Source organism: Pollicipes pollicipes, unplaced genomic scaffold, assembly GCF_011947565.3.
Source record: "Pollicipes pollicipes isolate AB1234 unplaced genomic scaffold, Ppol_2.1 Scaffold_4295;HRSCAF=5057_pilon_pilon_pilon, whole genome shotgun sequence".
Taxonomy (NCBI): Eukaryota; Metazoa; Arthropoda; class Thecostraca; order Pollicipedomorpha; family Pollicipedidae; genus Pollicipes; species Pollicipes pollicipes.
Genome location: NW_023596461.1, coordinates 26503720 through 26522484, shown reverse-complemented (window position 1 = coordinate 26522484; position 18765 = coordinate 26503720). Strand labels below are relative to the sequence as shown.

Sequence of the window (18765 nt, the reverse complement as noted above, 5' to 3'; positions counted from 1 at the left end):
CGCAGTCGAGACTGTTCTAGGAAAAGGTGATCTTGGCCGTTTTCCGGTCAACTACTGGCGCACCCATGCCTTGCAAGCTATGAGACAGGTTATTAAGACGCAGATGGTACATTTTCTGGCACAGTGTGATTGGTTTTCTGTTCTAATTACTACGATCTAACAATTCAGTCTATGAAAACCCTCCAAATAGTTTTAATTAATGTTATACCAACATGACTGGTCACCTTGTTCTCCCTCAGAATCTATTAGCCACATTTTTCTGCAGTGTCATGTTACTGAGGCCTGCACAGAGCTTTAAGTCTGTGATTTTCTTTCCTTGTGAACCAACAATTTTGCTTTCCATGTTTTCTGAAGTAGGTGACATAGGTAAAATTCTGACGATATTGTCATATTTCAAGAAAAATCTGCTTGGCCAAAACCTTGTGTGCAGTACTTGACAATTCATGCTGGGCAACTTTTAAAGATTACTTTTGTTGTTGAAAACTCAACAACTGCACCATCAGTGGTTGCCAAGATATTGCTTCTGGAGAATATGACAACCAGAATGGATGGGATGCTCAAACTGACGGTATTATCAGTTCCAGTAACACTTTATCAGCCTGCATGCAGGCTCCTGATGGTGAAAACCCCAGTTTAGCTTAGCATTATTCATTAAGTATACAGCATGTCATTAATGGACAAAAAGGCAGAACCAGAGCCTACAATCCTTCTGCACCAAGGAAAATAATAGATAGCATGTTGCTGTCATTTGGACCTACACAGTACTTACAATCTACACTATCTCCTGCCATAGTGTATCAGTATCTCATACAAAGCAGTGGAGAAGTGAGATGACAACAGATGTAAGCCATCATTTGTCATCAAGAAGATGACACAACCAAAAGCTAACTGAGCTGGGGACCATTGTGAAGCCATGTGGGTGTGACTAATTGCTGGATTTGGAAGTCAACCTGTCATAACATTTCAATACACAATGCACCATTGTTACTGACAAAAATACTATGACACACACTATTTGGCATATAGTGGTCACAAACAAATGTATCCCATGGCCCCATTACTTTGATGTCTTAGTTTCCCCATGTGTTGGCCATAGCATATTATGCCCATGAACCATTTTAAATGATAAACTGGATGCTTCCTTGTCAATAACTAGCCTCCCCATGGCTGAGATGGATTAGACTGCTTAGTGATTTATATATGATGTATACTATGTACTGAGTTCCACATCTTTCTCTGCCCTGGCTGTTGAGACATTTGATGTTACAGGCAGTCCTAGAAACAGCTTCAGAATCCATAAATTGAGATAAATGTGCCAAGACCACAAAACTAAAACTTTACAAGCCTTAAATTATGGCTTCCTTGGCTTGCAGCCTGCAGCAATACTTCCAGTGATGAATGGCTTATCATTTTTGTTACATCAAGAATTATTGTGCAGTTAATCTCCTTAGACAATTCCATGCAGCATCTTAAGACATGTTCAGGTGGGGTTAATTTGACCCTGCAAAAGTTTTCACAGAAGCATTTTTCAATAGTGTGCCATATCCACACCAAATTTTGCACAGCTGTGGGCAAATACATATTGAATCCCTTGCTATACTACAATTAGATGTAACTTGCAGGGTTGATGACTAATGGTAGGCCAAAGTCAAACCATTGCTGTAAGCACAAGCAATTTCTGGGGAATCATTCAATCTGATGTGACAATGGAGTGTCAGACAATGATCTACATCTTTCAGACAGTTCCTTAGGCAACAAAACACTTGAATTTGGGATGATAGCATTTAGAATGATACAGAGCAGCATGCTCCTTACCACTTCCTTGTTGGATTATGTCATAGAACATTTGCATGGCAGTACTCACTGGTAGTTCCTCAACACCTGGAGAGGTGGCATGTGGTCCTGATGGATGTGGCTGAACATTATGTGCTTATCATTAGGTGCTTATGTTTTGGCCCCTTCTTAGGATATCCTTGCATCATTATGCATGAACATAAGATATTTACACACACACACATACTGGGTTAAAGAGGTATTCCCAAGTTATTAGGTTACAAATATTGTTTCCATAATGGCTAGGGAAATTGTAAACTCCTGAATTACAAAGTACAGAACATAATTGGTGAAAGAACTTTGGACAGCTTTCACAGAATTTTTCACAGCACAAGTGATGGCTGTTATACCTGGAAATCATGCTCGCCAATGCCAGATATGACTGGACAATATTTGTATTGATCTCTAGTTACACATGGCCAGTGGAATGGCTGGACTTGAATGACATTACCATGGTGCCATGGATGCCTGAGAAACCTTTAAATAATTTGCATGAAATAGTCTGCACATCTTTGTGAGCATGTAGCCTGGAAACTAGAGGAAGGAGGAGGAAGGGTAGAGGAGGAAAGGTAGAGCCGTGAACAGCAACCAAATGACCTTTAAAATTTCAAGTTCAAAACCATGTAGGTTGTTCAGTGCACCAGTGAGAAACATTATTCACATAGATAAGATGGTAGCATCAGCCTTATTCCTCAGAGAAAACCAGGATAATGGAAACATCATTGGGTTGTTATTTTGGCATCATACCTTCATCACAATAAGAGAGGAAGTGAATTCAAAATTACCTCTCAAAATTGTTAAATTGCCCCATCCCACTGGCCTCTTTGCCAAGCAATTTTGAATTCTCCTGCTCTTGTTTTGATAAAGGCATGTTGCTGAGATACCAACCAAACTATATCTCTATTCTTCTGGTTTTCTCTGAGCAATGAGGCTCATACTACTGTCTTATTAAGTTCAAAGCCACAAGCAAATATGACTGGTCCCTATCTGGTCCCTATCTGGTCCCTATCTGCAAATATGACTGGTCCCTATGACTATCCCTTTACTGGTCAGAGTAGGGCACTGACCCAACATCCCATAGTTAAACCATGTGTTTAATGAATTGCCAAGCATAATTCTTAACACTTATTCACATTAAAAAATCCAAACAATTCTGTATGTTTTTTTTGTCACCATGACCTTCTTAAGGTCAAACAAGGTCACTGTTCTAAAATGAACACCAGTAACCATTTGCTTAGCAGAGATATCTAGGTTCATGACAAGGTCTGGGGGCACTTGGTGCACCAACTTAGTGTTCAATCTTGTTTGACCATACTTGACCACAGGCTCATGACTAATGGACCTCACAATTTGATACAAGTGAGTTTACATGCAGAATGACCACCATGTGCACTGCATGTCCCTTCCTCACAGTTCTTGAGATCACAACAGGGTCAACCTGATCCCCCTGAACTGAAAGAAGGGTATTCAGTCACCTGGATGCATGTAAATATTACATTCAATGTTGTTTTGTTGTATATTTACTTTCTGGTGTTCTAGCTAAATAAAAAATGATGTACTCCTGCAAAACTTTGCTACAAAATGAACTGCTTAAGACTTAATAACTGCTTAAGACACTATACCATGCTATTATACTGCTGAACTAGTAATAGTCCTCATAATCACAAATTTCTGGGAACATAAAACATCAGAGAATGCTAGCTCATCGCATGTCTACTGCATTAAGACCCTTATCATCCAGTGGCCCACATTACATTTGTCTTTGTGGGGTAATTTTTAAATGCAACAGCTACAAATAGGTAGATGTTCTGACCACTGACTGATGTTCTGACCGCTGACATCTATCTTAATTTACATTCTTAAACATTAATGCATCTCCTCCGCGCCCTGCTATGGCACACATATTACAACACAAAAAAAGAAGCACAGATGTTCATGTTAAAATTACATTTTGGAGATCAGTATAACGAGACAAAGTGAGATATTCATGCCCGGTCACGCTACAGGTCGGTAGTGCATGGATGTCCAAAGTGACAGGATATGGAGGCTCCACAATAGCACACAACCCATTACCTTTTCTGGCCTCGGGGACATCGTCCGTTCTGTGATGTCACCAGAAAGTGAAGGAAAATCACAGTAGCACTTTAAAAAGAAAAATACAGCGCAGAAACCATAAATGTGCCCGCAAACTGATGCACCACTCAGCCCGAATGAACAACCACCCCGGCAAACTTCCGTAGTGTGCGTTGATCTCGTTAGATTCCGCTTCGTAATTCTTCACATGCGCGCTATAAACGTCTAAGACAATGACTACTTACAATTAATAATTCAGATGCCAGTGGTTCTTGCGTGATATTTTTAAAACATAAGAATAATTATTTGAAAGCAAAGCTCGCCAAAGTTAGGCGCATAGGTAATATTTTGCTGAAACTTTTGTGGAAATACGTGACGAATGTAGACAAATACAAAGCACATGCGTCAGATTCGATTGGTGTGGTGCGCTAGGACCGAATCGCCACTCCTGCTGCCGCGGTTTTGGCGTTTGGGGTCTGAGAATAAATTTAGTTTCGTTTATTTTAGGTGACTGTTGCACTGTCTGTGTTTTTCTGGACAGTTGTAGTGCTCGGTTCCCAAGGAAAGGGTGTCATAAAAGAACATTTAGACCCTTGTGTTGGTGAGTTTGTGGTGATGTTTGGTTTCCAGACATGGTACTGTCAGAATCCGTATTTCGGATCCATTTCTTTAGAACGTTGTGGTTAGGTGGTTAAGTATGCGGTGGATTTTCTTTGCTATACTGTGCAACAGGTTATTTGGTCGGCTCGCGCCTAGCACGATTTCTTTCCTATAATGCTCTAAATAGTGTGATGTGCTCAATTCCTTGTATTTTTGCCCCTGATCATAATTAACAAGAACAGCTGAGGCTTCACAATACTGGGATCATTGGTTTATGGTATGGTATACCTGCAGCTGCCAACTGTACTGTATCATCAGTGGTAGCATGCATGGGGTTTGACCATGTTGGCCAATTATCTGCTAAAAATCCATGCAGTGCGCCAAATGGCTGTGTTACATTGTTGAGCTGAAGTTTGTGCTTGTTTATACTGAGCTTAAGCAAAGCCAAATGTAACTGCATTTTCACAGTTCTTTGGTATGAAAAATATTCATGGAGTTTCCATACTTATGGTTATTATTGCACTGAAATATCTTGAAACATTGGTTCTATACATCTTAAGTTGTGTCAACTGTAGTCTTAACTCTAGGAGCTTAAATTTGTGGTATACATGTGCTGAATTGTTGCAGTAATGGCTGCCATTCTGGGCATTTTCTCTATAACATGTATCTTTTGCAGTCTGGATGTTGGGTGTATCTTAGTTTGCCATAATGAGTGCATTTATAAGTTAAAGATCACCATGTCATTTATATCATGTTACACTTTTATTTATGCATGTTGTTTTCTGTGTTTTGCAATGAATTAATCATGGAAAAGTGTGCATGCACAGATTGTCTTGTTTTGTGGGAGGGATTCTCACAAACCCATGCATTTTTTTACCATGTGTGTGCTATTCAAAATAATATGTTAGTATTATTGGGTAGTGGACAATGTCAGATGGTGAGATCATTAGAGTAAGCACTGAGCAGATATGTTAGATTGTGATGATGGCTTTGGAAAAAGTTAAACAATTGACCTACACCAATGCACACTCTTACAAATGGAACCTGTGACTGATGCACACATATGCTGGTGATGCTGACAATGGACCAGTGACTGGTCATTGGTAGAATGGTGGGACTTGCACATGTATTGGTTTTGTTATTACCTGTTGCCAGTCAGATATACATGATTTATTACTATGATTATCTGTTTTATTATTATCCTGAACATTATAAAAAAGTTTCCATATTATCCAATTTTTTATTATTCATGTTATTTGTACTCTAGTATCCATCAACTGCTGCCATTGGCATGCTGTCATATTTTGTCAGCAGGGCTTGGCTGGGCACTGGTTCTGGTGTCCCATTTGGCCCTTCAGATGGTGGACACTCAAATGTCATCCTTTCATTACATATGCCATAACTTGTCATATGCTTACATGAACAACCAATTGACACTGAGTTTGCTATTACCAGTCCTGGAAAACATCACAAATATGGCTCTTTGGAAAATGTTCAAAGTGCAAGCATTCCACCTTTGAGTTGTTTGGTTGTTGTGACCAGTTTCCAAATTTTGACAGGGTCATAATAGGTTAAACATATTTGTTATTCTTTTTACATACTCTACATTTCCATTTTGGTCTGCTTACATTCATTCTTAGTTCCATTCAAGATGGTTTATACCTGTGAGCTCAGCTCCCAATTCTTGCAGTACATTGCTTTTTGATGATTATTAATTTTCATGCTTGCATCAGTGTTGATTCAGACCACCATCTGAGAAAATTATCATTGAACCTATGATTTTGCTCTGATTTATTTTGAGCCAGAATTAACATGGTTGATGTGGACAGATATCAGAACAAATCTGATGTTGCTATATATTTGCTGAGTTGGTGCTGTGCAGTCAGCAATCTATAATGTTTTCTCAATGGAATTTTATTTACACTGCCAATTTTCTTTCAAACATTCAAACTTGAGGAATTGGAGAAATGTGTCATCTCTTGTGCATAATACCTTAAACACTGCCCATAGAGCAGCTTCAACATCATGCTTATGCTATGTCATGGTTTTGTTTTCTTTTGAAAAACTGTGATTTTAACATAGCCTGTGCAAACACACTAATTACAAGTTTTAAGTTAAATGGTTTTGTACCGCCTGCTTTCTGGTAGTCTTTTGTGCAGAGTGACACTATAACCTGTGTGCATCACTTGCAATATGCAGCTAAACAGGTCTCACAAAAACATTCACCCATTATGACATCATTAACAACCTCCCGCTGTCCTTAAATGACTCAAAGCATTGCTGTGCTGGCATTTCCAAAAGTTCTGTTAAGTATGGGTATTTGCATTCTGATCAATTTAGCTACACATCTACATTAGCTACACATCGAGACCATTGCAACTTCTCGGCGGCAGAAATTGAACCAGAAGTGTCGCCCTTGTGGGACAGAAGGGACCCTAAGCTGATGAGGGTTGGGTTGGCCCTAGACAGATGATTGTTTGACCCCAAGCATCAAAGTCCCTGAAGCGAGCTTCTGCTCTTTCGATGGCGAGTCTCACGCCCCAGACCACTGGACTGATGTCTGTTGGATGTATGTCTCGTGACCTGGCCACTCCCGTGGGCGCGACCACGGTGACATGGGTGACCGTGGCCGCAGCGAGCGCGCGGTCGGCGGCAGCAGCCATGACTGTATGTCTCGTGACCTGGCCGCTCCCGTGGGCCGCAGCGAGTGCGCGGTCGGCGGCAGCAGCCATGATTGTATGTCTCGTGACCTGGCTGCTCCCGTGGGCCGCAGCGAGCGCGCGGTCGGCGGCAGCGGCCATGGCGGACGCGCCGGCTCCCTCCCAGTCGCTGGAGCAGTTCGTGCTGCTGGCCAAGTCGGCGCGCGGGGCGGCCGCCGCCCAGCTGGTGCGGCAGGCGCTGGACGCTCCGGGACTGTACGTGTTCGCCGAGCTGCTGGACATGCCCAACATCAGCGAGGTGAGGTGACGACGCCGTGGTGTGGTGGCGCTCCTACCTCCCCCTCCCCTCCCCCCTCAGCCGGGCGTTGGGCCCTCTGCGGTGGGAGTGTCGGGTGCTCTGCCACTGGCACTATGGAAGTTTCTCTTTGCTGGCCCTGTGCCGGTAGTTTGGCCTGTGCTCGGAACAGTGCGCCAAGTCGTTGGTGAAGTATAGGAATTGGATGGGCGCGGCATGCTTGAGTTTCACGCGTTGTGTGCGGTGTAGTTGCTGGATGACAACAGAACAAGGTGCTTACATTACCGAGCTGTTTTGTTGGGCAAAACTTTCGGGTGGTGCCAGGTGGGAAACCGAAACAACAGTGTTTGACATATTGTGCCTGGTACATGGCTACTTGCCACTCACTTGGCACGCGTACAGTCAGCAGGGATGGCCGCGCCAAAAGATCGGGTGGAATAGACGAGGCTTTTGAGCAGATGGCAGGTTCTTGAGACCCGGCCTGCCCACCGGGCCCGCTCCGCGGTCGCGACGGCGATGCGCGCAGACTGCACGGACCGTGCTGATACCGTGACCGCTGGCGAGCCGCGACCGACGCGCGGTGCTCAGACCCGCCCCCCCCCCCCCCCCCCCCCCCCCCGCCCCGCAGCTGGAGAAGCAGCCGGAGTACGCGCCGACGCACCAGCTGCTGCGGCTGTTCGCCTGCGGCGTGTACCGCGACTACGTCCGGGGCCGGCCGGGCCTGCCCGAGCTGAGCGCCGTGCAGCTGCTCAAGCTGCGCCACCTCACCATAGTCACAATGTCCACACAGACCAAGGTGGGTCGACAGTCGCTTCCCCGCCCTGGGCCCTATCGGAGGAAAGGGGGCGAACTATCCGTGCGGGATTTGCGTGCGGGTGCGAGTGCGACTGCGACTGCGACTGCGACTGCGACTGCGACTGCGACTGCGACTGCGACCGCGGATACGGGTGTGGGTGTGTCTGTGCCTGTGCCTGTGCCTGTTGCGTTTCCCCCGAGTGTAGGTAGTCCGCGTGTGTTGTGTTTCGTGTTCGGGCCGTCAGATGGCACTGGTGACTGATGTGCGGCCACGCGCTGACCGACGCGGCGGTTTTGGACTGGAGCGGGTGGGGGTCTCCACGGCTGCGCACGGCTGCGTGCTCGCACTGATTCTGACAGTCAGCCCTCTTTTCAGCGTATACCCTATAGCGACCTCATGAAAGAACTGGGCCTGGATAACACCCGGGAATTAGAAGACGTTATTATATCTGCCATATATTCGGGTGAGTTGTGTGAAACGGATGTATCTGTGACAGGAAACGGACATAGGACTTGTTTGCTGCGTCGTTGAGTGGTAGGTGAGCAGGATCTGTAGATATGAGCGAGTGTAGGCCCGTGTTGGATTGGTTTGCGCAAGATCACAGCAACGGAATTCACACGATCGGTCCATGCGTTGGTCACTGCATGATGGACTCCGATTGGCAAGGCTAGTCTGATGTTACGTGTGACCCGAAACGGGCGATGAACATTTATTATCGCACTGCCTGTGGCTACAGCAACGCGCATTGACCTGTTTTCCACGCGTGATGTATTCCTAGCTTATCGTCTTTTGTTGCATGGAAAAGGATCAGAACTACCATTTCAGATGGCTTATAGCGCCTTACTCGGCATTTGTTGGTACTCTTCGCCCACGTCATGCGTTTTCCCTCCACGTGGGCCGAGTGCCGTATCTGCGCCAGTTCGTCTGCAGGATGCCGTCCCACCGGCACTCATCGGCGCTGCCACCGGCTGGCTCTTCCGCAGATGTGATACGGGGCAAGTTGGACCAGCGCGGCGGCCAGCTGGAGGTGGAGTACGCGGCCGGCCGCGACGTGCGGCCCGAAGACGTGCCGCGCGTGGTGGCCACGCTCGAGGCCTGGTGCCGCACCTGCGACACGGTCATGCAGTGCGTCGAGCACCAGATCCACACGGCCAACAGCGAGAAGGAGGCGCGCGCCCGGCACCGGGCCGCCGTCGACGCCAAGGTGAGGCGGCGCGCGCGCGCGGCAGCGGGGTTCTCGCTCGCGGCTGACGGCCCCCTGATGGTGTCGGGTTCCGGCGCTGACTGTCGTCTGATGTGGGTTACTCCACTCCGTGACGGGGCGTTTATAATGTCCACAGTCCATAATGTCAACAGCTCATAACGATGTTCCCCAGTTAATCATCTTCGCATTTTATAACGTCTACATACTAATTCTGCCTGCGTTCGCCAAGGTGAGAAATGTCGCCCTCATGGGAAAGAGGCGTCGCTAAGCGCCGGGATGTCATTTCCTCCAATTGTGTATGCAGTCGAACACCATTGTTGCAAAGTGAATCTTCCGCAGCCCCGCGAAGTCCGCCTCCTCGACTGGAAAGAGGCCGGCTGAGCATGAGGGGCTTGATACAAAACCGGCTAAAATTAAGACGACTTAGCATATGGTAGATGAAAGCCATTCCAACCTCTTGATAAGCTCGACCTTGCATGAAACCGACAGCCGTGTCCGCGGCTGTACTGGGGCAGTCACGTGGTAAGCTTTGCAGGGCAGAACTGGCGTGCAAAAAGGGCGCGGTCGTGTAGAGGCGGGCCGGCCATGCGTCGGCATATAAGCGATCAATCATCAGGCGGAGGTCCGAGTCATGATAGCTGTGCCATGTGTATTGTGTGACTTGAAAGGATATATATATATATATATATATATATATATATATATATATATATATATTGGTCTGTCTGTGGCAGCATGTAGTTGGAACAGTATGGAACGATAAAGCATGCGTGAAAATTGCACAAACCATTCTCACGGGAATGAAAAGGGTCGGCACTCGGTCCTCTTGTCCCTATATGTACACTCTATCGGTTTTTCCTGTGCTTCATTAATTAACGAAATTAAACAATTCAAAACGAGAAGTAGAATTGCCAACTATAGAAGAACAGCTCAACGCACAACCCTATACCTGCGCTGTTTACAGTTGCAGCATGTGTATGCGCTGTGCAAGAAGCGATTGAAAATGTCCGCACCGAGCCGAGTTCAACTGCTTCGTGGCAGGCACAGACAATCGGATGAACTCACTAAAACATTCGAACGTGACTCAAATAGCTCCAAGATAGCGATTGCTCGTTAACCCCAGTCCACATGTAGTCAGGCGTCAGCCCCATAGCTGTTTGACATTTTTGACTGTCGGGGGTTCATTTTGACTCCGGCCATCTCTTAGATTTATCGGCTGTCCTGCCCGCAAATTGGCTCAACTTGCCTTCAATGTGATTTGTGTAATGTCCAGTTACAGTTGAGCAGCAAAGGTGCCTGGTTTGGAGACGTCGCGGTTGTACTGACTTATACGTGACGAATTGGCGCCACTGGCCATTGCAGTATGGCATCTCTAGATGGAGATTAGATCGTCCCTCATCGTAACCTCGTGTGTCCTCGCTACGTGTGGCTGAATTTGACTCCGACTTAAAGGGAGTGTCCCACTGTGCAGGCATATTTCAAAAGCACACTTTTGAAACGTCAGGACTAGTTACGTCTCACAATAGCACTGGGTAGCAATTTAGTAACAAATCTACCATTGTAGCAATGTCAAGGCATGATGAGGATGTAAATTTGAATGATAACTTTTTATAATGGTTTTTGTAGGCAGGTGTGGTGTTTTGTTGTAATATTGGCTACATGCCGGATGTAGGCGCGGCTGTTGTCTTTGACTTCCTTGTCGTCCAGGAGTGATAGGCACTAACAGACGCCGTTTGTTGGCAGATCCAGACAATCAGAAAGAGCTTGAAGGCACAGGAGCAGGACGAGCCGATGTCGTCCGACTCCAAGGAGACTGTATCCACCTCAGAGAAGTCCAAGAAACTAAAGACGAAAGGTGCCAAGGCGGGCACCAGTAAACTGTGGAAGTCATGAAGCTGTGGCGCCGGCCGCGGGGTGCTGCTTATGCGAGAGAGCGTGCGAACTCTCCTCTGGGCTCCCATAGCAGTGTATAGGCCGTGTGTAAATTGTGATAGCACGGGGGTGCGTCACCGTGCTTTTGATCGCCCTCGAATGTCGCCGGCGAGCCCGCGCCGACGCCCAAGAAAAGGCAGGGATAGGGAGACGGCCGGGCGGACAGCCTGCTGCCAACGCCGGGCTCGCACGTGCTGCCGGAGACCCCGACGGAGATCAGTCCTCGGCCGGGCGAACGGCCTGCTGCCAACACCAGGCTCGCACGTGCTGCCGGAGACCCCGGCGGAGATCACTCCTCTGCAAACTTTTTGCGAGCGAGGATTTTCGGGTGCGTGCTTGTCCTCTGTTGAGAACGTGACCCGAGACCGGAGTGAGGGCTCCCGCTGAGGCCCCGGGGCCCGTGCAGGGCCAGCAGGGACAGCTTTCCGACCCAGTTGCCTCCTGGAGGGTGCTGCGATGTTCATACACCGCGGCCGCAGTCGCCGGTGCCTGCGTCGGGGTCTTTGCTGACAGATCTGTGCAGGATTATTCTTTGCGAACGGTCTCTGTTGACGGGTTCAGCCGCGCGCTGCGACCTACCGGAAACGGACGCTCGCCCAGCTCTGTCGGAGACGGACGCTCGCCCAGCTCTGTCGGAGATGGACGCTCGCCCAGCTCTGTCGGAGACGGACGCTCGCCCAGCTCTGTCGGAGATGGACGCGAGCCCAGCGTTGTCGGAAGTGCTCTGGGTTTGCACCGGGACTTTGTCCGTTTGATTCGCGGGCTTGCGGCGCTGTTTCAATCGATGGGCTGCTCGCGGAGGGTGGTTACGGCGCTGCAAGCAGAGACCTCAGGCTCTCGTCAGTCGCGTCTGCTGGCCGCTGGCGGGTCTTCAGATTCAATTTGTAATAACTGGAATAAATGAAGCAAGAAGTTGTGGTTGCTTTGAATTCAGACGGGGTCGCAATTAACAGGAATGCAGTTCTGCTCGTGGTGGCTCGCCGTCCATGCAACTGAAGGTCGTTTCCAGGCATGTCATGGCACTGAACAAATGCCGGCTTCTCAGGAAACTTTGCGCCTATACCGTGTGTGACGCAGCCAGCTCGTTTCCGTGACCCCAGGCAAGAAGCAAGAATGTCACGTGAGCGTAGCGTCATTTTCGTTTGAATCGAAGTTCAAAGGGAAATTCGCTCCCAGCTCAAGGAACGCTCCATGGCGGCTTGGCAACGTGGTTGTTTTGGGGCCGGGCTGATACTTGTAACCTCACAAACACCAGTGGCGTAGGCCAGGTCAATGGGACGGACAACGGGTCGCTGCGGGTGCGTACGACGGATGCTGGTAGTCGACGCTCCTGCCATCTGCAGACAGTCTGGTGAACCACCGTTGGGCGCAGCCATATGCTCTATGGCAGACTTTAAAGAGGTGATCGATGTTTAAGACGCATCGCGCGGGTGCCGCAGTTACAACCAGACGGCGTGGAGACGGCCACCGAGGTCGGGGCATATGGCTGTGGGGCCCAAACGTGTGGAGCGTCGCTGCATCGACGTCAAGATCCGGCGCTAAACGCGCTGATGTAATGGTAAACAAGCAACACCGTACTGATCGCGTTACCAGTAAAAGTAATGTCGCACGACGTTTTGTCCGGAAAACTCCTAGTTAGAAGCCGCACGGGTCATTGGCATGACATAAATATGGCATGCAAGGAACTTTCAGGATGTGTCGTAGGTTGATGCGACATAAACCAGGCAACATTTCATTCGGTCGAATTTAACACACGCGGTCCAGTACCTATTCACGGAAATATCGTTGACGGAAACATACACGGCAAGTCAGTGCGAGGTGTTAAAGCGCTGGACTCCTTTCGGGAACGAGTTCCAACACAGAGTCGAAAGAAAAGCGGCAGCAATGGCGCTGTCAACAAAGACAGCATAGTCCTGTAAGAGTAAGCTTGGACCTTGATAGAAAGGAAGACTGCAGCCAACGGCTTTTTTGCTTCGATTTAAAATCGCTTCATAAAAAGCTAGACGAAGACATCTGCAATAGAAAATCATGGGTTTGTGAATGTTTCCTGTCAAATTACTTTTGAGCGTGTGCCTCATGATGGCGAATTTCCGCGTGTTATTTCCAAGTAGCAAAGCGGTCTACACTCATACCTGGTCTGCAGCAGACATTTTGAATGCAGTTTTCCCGCAGCGCGATCGTTTGACTGTAGGTGACGTTCGTGAGAAAGGCGCGAGACTCGGCAACGATGAGGCTTGCCATCTCTTGAACATCCGTGAGGGTCACTGGCCCCTGCAGCAGAGCAGCCCATGCTCATAGTTCTGGAAAGGTAAAGGCGCGAGTATCGGCTCCAAGCCCCATATATTTCGCCGACATAGTGAAAGAACGCCTTCGCCATGGCAGGCGCTCTGCACCCGCACACAATCGCAGGTCACCTGCACGTTATTGCGATGGCCGGATACGAACCATATGGCCCTTACCCCGCCGCAACGCCGGCACCGGTTCTCGCAGCGCCACACTGCGCAGTTGCAACCGGACCGAGCCGGCCCCGGCCCCGGCGTGGCGACAGTGACTTAGTGATTCGCTGATGCACGCTGACGGATGCGACACAACTGAACTGCTGCGCGGGCGGCGTCCCGCCGCCGCCGAGCTGTGGCTGCGGCCCGGATGTGGGCACGCTGCCGACGGTGACTGCGCAGGACAACATCATGAGACCACACGCCGCCCTGCCGTGCCGGGACGGGTCCGCTTAAGCTCGTGCAAGCTCCAGGAGCGGCTCAGCGAAGGAGCGCCGCCGGTCGGCGTCGACGGAACACTAGCAAAAGGATGATAAAATGGTAAAAGTAAAGGATGATGTGCGGTCATATATCATTTCTCAGCGTTTCTATTCAGAGTGTAAATACTAAACCTCAATGCTATAAATGCTTTTCAGAATGAGTGTGTCTAAAACAACGCACGCTCTTCCGCTATGTCTACGCGGATGCTTGCGCTTTGTGTTCGTTTGCGCCAGGATTGAACAAGGGACGATGCTTGTGTTCATTGTTCGGTGAGCAGGGCGCTCTTTGTGATGGGGGACACTCGCACAATGGACCTGTCCACAAACGACACGCGTCAGTGGATGACAGGTCACATTTGTGCCGGACAACCGTTCACCAGCAGCACCAGCGGGATGAACCTTAACTTCCTCCATGAAAGGCTGCATGGCACATGTACACAGTGACAAATTATGTGCTCGATGCGCATCATGAGAAAATGTGTTCTTCCTTCAAAATATGCTCACATTCACGAGCATGCCCAGTCGTCACCGTAAACCCCCTGCAAACCCCCACGGCGGATGATTGTTCCCGGCACGCGGTCGCGCAATGTCTCAGCTCTCCTTGGAACATGGATACCGTGGAAGCCTGGTGACTGGTCGATTCTGTGCACGGCCGTGATTCGAGTCAGGCGGCATGGTAAAGCAGGTATGCATGCATGGACAGCGCATGCCGGTAAAGATAGGGCATCTTCCTCCGGTGACACATGATGGGGGAAGTCTCACACGGTCCGCCGCCTGAAGGTCGCCCCAACCGCCAGGCGGGTGACGAGGCTGACAGAGTGCGGCCCACACGTCCGCCATGCGCCGGCGGGAGCGGACGTGCGGCTCCAGTGATTTAAAAGCCCGCCGCGGGTGCGGCAGCGGTCACGCGACATTCCTTTGCGGGAATATTTTTGTTTTGGTCTGTTTTGGCGGAACTGCACCTTGAGGCGACTATGCCCTGCAACAGACGGTGTCAATGAATCGTCAGTCAGGAAGCCATGACGCAGCCCTCCAGCGATCAAAAGGGCGATCATCCACGTACCAAAAGTGGCACTAGCTAATTCTGCTGCGGGAGGATTATCGTCAGTATGACATTGTCATCACTTTTACATAATGGTATTCAAAGACTGTTGCTAGCGGCCATTGTTAGCTTTCCTTGAAGGGTTTCACTGATGTATGCACCAGCCTCGCCTGCACGATTCATATTGGCAATGATAATATATCAACCACAGAACATAAACGTGGGTTTTCCGTCGCCTTGCCCATCATCCCTTCAACCGCTAGTCCATCAGCTCGCTCGTCACTGGCCCAATCTGACGTCCTCTATTTGCATTGCAGGTATACATGCACGTCGTTATTTATTTTCTTTTGTTTGTCATTAGTGGCGCGGAACGGGCGAGCAGCGGCGCACTGAAGCTCGGTCCGCATGGCCGGCTGCCGCTGTGGCTTCAGAGACCGGCGGCGCGGCGGTGCCTGGGGAACATCAATGGCGGGATGCTAGGCGACCTCGCGCGGCGGCGGCGCACCACCGCCACCCAGCGACAGCCGCGTGCGCCACCTCACGTGTGCTGACGTCGAGTTAACGATGACCAAATGGGTCACATGACATCAGCTCGGCTTCGGAGAAGGCGACTGTCAGTCGGTGTGCCGCGTGCCGCTTATTAACGTGCCGTGTCCCACCGTAAACATCTGCGCGAGCCGATCTGGTCAACTGGGTCACGGCGGTGTTGTGCGTGACACGTCTAACCAGCGCTGCAACGGTTCAGTCCACGTTTTTCATAGCAATAGATAAGTATTTGTGTCATGAATGGTATCAACTTGGTGTAGAGGAACGCTAGCCCGCAGGCGAACGCCATCCCGGAAAACATAGCTTATTTACTTAATGGGCGACAAGTTAACTTACCTACTTAATGGGCGACTAGATCGGACAGGGAAAAGCCAGTGATGATCTTTGCAAATACCTTAGACCGGTGCTAAGCCACTTTCGCACCCGGAACATGATTCAGATCATAGCATCATGCTCATGTACCTACATGCTTACGTTTATGTAGAGCTTATGTGACCAAACTAAACATATCCTATTTGCCTCGTAAGGAATTTTCTGTCCGCTTCCTGCTTCTCAAACATTACGATTACACTGACCTGGACAGATTGTTGGTTAACCCGACGAGGGTTAACTGCACATCATTGAGTTTCTTAGGTCTCACGCTAGCTATGCTGGCTTTGACCTCGTTGCTCCAACTCCTTCAGGGGCCAAATGCACTTCCAACAGATTGTTTCTGTTCCAACCAAACTGAGAGTTGTGATGTCATGGCAAGTGAGGCCAAAGCGCGGGTCACGCCGAGTTCCTCGATTCAATCCCCCCCCCCCCCCCCCTCCGAGTCACGCCCTTGCTGGGGGAAGGGGGATTACAGCGGCCCTGTCTGGCTGCGTCCCAGCCGCGTCCCGTGCGCGGGAGCTCAGCTGCGGCGGCGCCGGGGCAGCCCCGCCCGCGCTCACCCGGCCGCCTGTCGACGCTGGGTGTGGCCAGGTGTTTACAGAGCCGATACCGCCACGCGCCCGTCGCCTGAGGTCAGCCAATGACGGTACCGTCGCAGCGCTGGCCGCGCCGTCCGCCACTGCGTGCCGGCGCGGTGCGGTCTCGCTATAGGGGCGGGCGCGGAGGAAGCGGCAAAACTTCCCGCGCGCGTGTGCGCTACGGGCATAACGGTTACGGGTCGGCGTGTTTACGCCGATCGAAACTTGAGGCATTGCCATGCTGTAACGGGCAACGGTGCCCGCCCATCCTCGTGTCATAAGTTCGTTTGGATAAGAAGCGCGTCACGATTTTTCCGAACGTGAGCTTTTCAATCGGCCGCTGTCACTCCCATCACGCCCACTGAAGCGTCTGCCCATCGCCTTGCTGGCATTTCCGCCTCTCTGCATCGGGCCGGTGCATCGAACGAAATGCTGTTCCACAGACTACACCTCCGATCGTAGGAAAATCGGCTTCTCGCTGGCTGGGTTTACATGCAGGTATGCCGCGCGGGTGCGGTCTGATGAATGGGCTGAGCATTTCGACCTCAGTCATGCTTAAGCATGATTAATCCACGGTCCGTGTGCCAACAGGTCGTGCCGCGGCGATCGTCGAACAAGCCGACAGATGTAAGGCAGCCTGTAAGCCTCCGAATATCTAACTGTACTCTAGTCTACACATTATGAAGTGCAGGTTGGCTGCAGATGGCTTCGGTGCACACCATACACAACGTGTAGTGAACAACGATGCTTCCATGGACCTTTCGCACAACAAAAAAATGTTCTGGGTAAGTACATGCCATAGCTGGGCGGGGACACCAAAACGTGCGATGGCAGGCCAGTTCCTCCCGAGGCTTTGTTTGTTGTCATGCGCGAATCTGGCCAATGAAATGGGCCCTGCTCATTATGTACCCGAGGGCCGAGTGGCGTGCGAGTGGGGCGATTTGGGAAATATCTCACGTTGAAGGTTTCTGCACGCAAACACTTCCAAAGTCCCCCGCAGATTGTGCCTCCACGCCAGGTTATTATCCTGCACCACATCTATGGGGATACCAGAGAGATGCACCTGGCTGGGGACAGCAAACGTTTCAGGCAAAGTTGGAGCGAGACCCCGCATCAACCGGTCTCAGTTTTACTGAAGGATTAGGAAGCGGCAATATTATACGCATGGAGTAATTGTTCGGACTGCCGTTCTCATTAGGTGATAGTACGTACACGACGTTTGGGAGAGCAAACCTTCCGGCCGTCGCCAGGTGTTGTTGAGTCCTGAAAAGGACTGAATGGTGTTTGACTTTTGACGATATACACGTCACAGCCAGACATGTGACTGGTTCCCAGTTTTTGTTTCAGGTTCCCACTGGCTCCTTTGAGAAAACAAAACACTGGATCCTGGTTCTTCATCGGTCCTTTTTGGGAAAACAATCCTGGATATTGGTTCCTGCTGGATCTTTCGGCAAACCAAGATCCTGGATCTTGTTCTCACTAGTTCTTTTAACAAAACAAAATCCTGGGTCCTGTTTACCGTTGTTTCCTCTGAATGCCAAATTCTGGACCCTTGTTACCAGTGGTTCTTTAGCAGACCATGTGCCTGGTTCCTGATTCTCATTGATTGTTTTGAAAACGCTGGACCTTGAATGCTGGTTGTCACTGATTTTTTAATAGTACAAGACCCTGACTCATGGTTCTCAGCCCCACAGTCGTGCAAGTCACACAGGACAATCCGCATATTTTTGCTTTTGAGTTTCTAAAAGTCCTACGTCACCGGCAACTCAACCAATCGGCACGCCATGATACGTCCGCTGCAACTAACAAAGCTTAATAGCTAGTTATAGACCATTTGCCTGCAACTTAGAAGTGAGCGTCTGGAAGTTGGAACTGTCGTACAGAATAGCCTACATATTCATGCTCTCACAGCGCGCAAAAGTTACACACCACAGACAAGTAAGACAAACGGTATGCCCTGATACCACCACTGCAACTAAAAAGCTCAAATGACAGTTGAAGATCACTGCTCACAGCTGACAAGTGAATGCCGGAGTCTGAATCAGCGGAAACTATCCCACAGGATAACTAACACATTTA

At 49.5% G+C, this 18765-nt stretch overlaps 2 protein-coding genes across 2 annotated transcripts in view; one reads left to right on the top strand and one right to left on the bottom strand.

Moving 5' to 3' along the window:
* Positions 1-4083, bottom strand: part of Rpt6 (26S proteasome regulatory subunit Rpt6) — a 40184-nt gene extending 36101 nt beyond the window's left edge. Inside the window, exon 1 of the mRNA XM_037219257.1 lies at positions 3907-4083. Within this exon, the coding sequence (XP_037075152.1) occupies positions 3907-3927 (21 nt within the window). The 5' untranslated portion in view covers positions 3928-4083. The remainder of the gene's footprint in view (positions 1-3906) is intronic.
* A 261-nt stretch (positions 4084-4344) lies between these two features.
* Positions 4345-12308, top strand: CSN7 (COP9 signalosome subunit 7). The gene is made up of 6 exons (XM_037219258.1): positions 4345-4507; positions 7280-7464; positions 8090-8257; positions 8633-8720; positions 9241-9461; positions 11205-12308. The coding sequence occupies exons 2-6, from the start codon at positions 7306-7308 to the stop codon at positions 11352-11354; spliced, it is 786 nt and encodes a 261-aa protein (XP_037075153.1). The 5' UTR covers positions 4345-4507; positions 7280-7305; the 3' UTR covers positions 11355-12308.
* The last annotated feature ends 6457 nt before the right edge of the window (positions 12309-18765 follow it).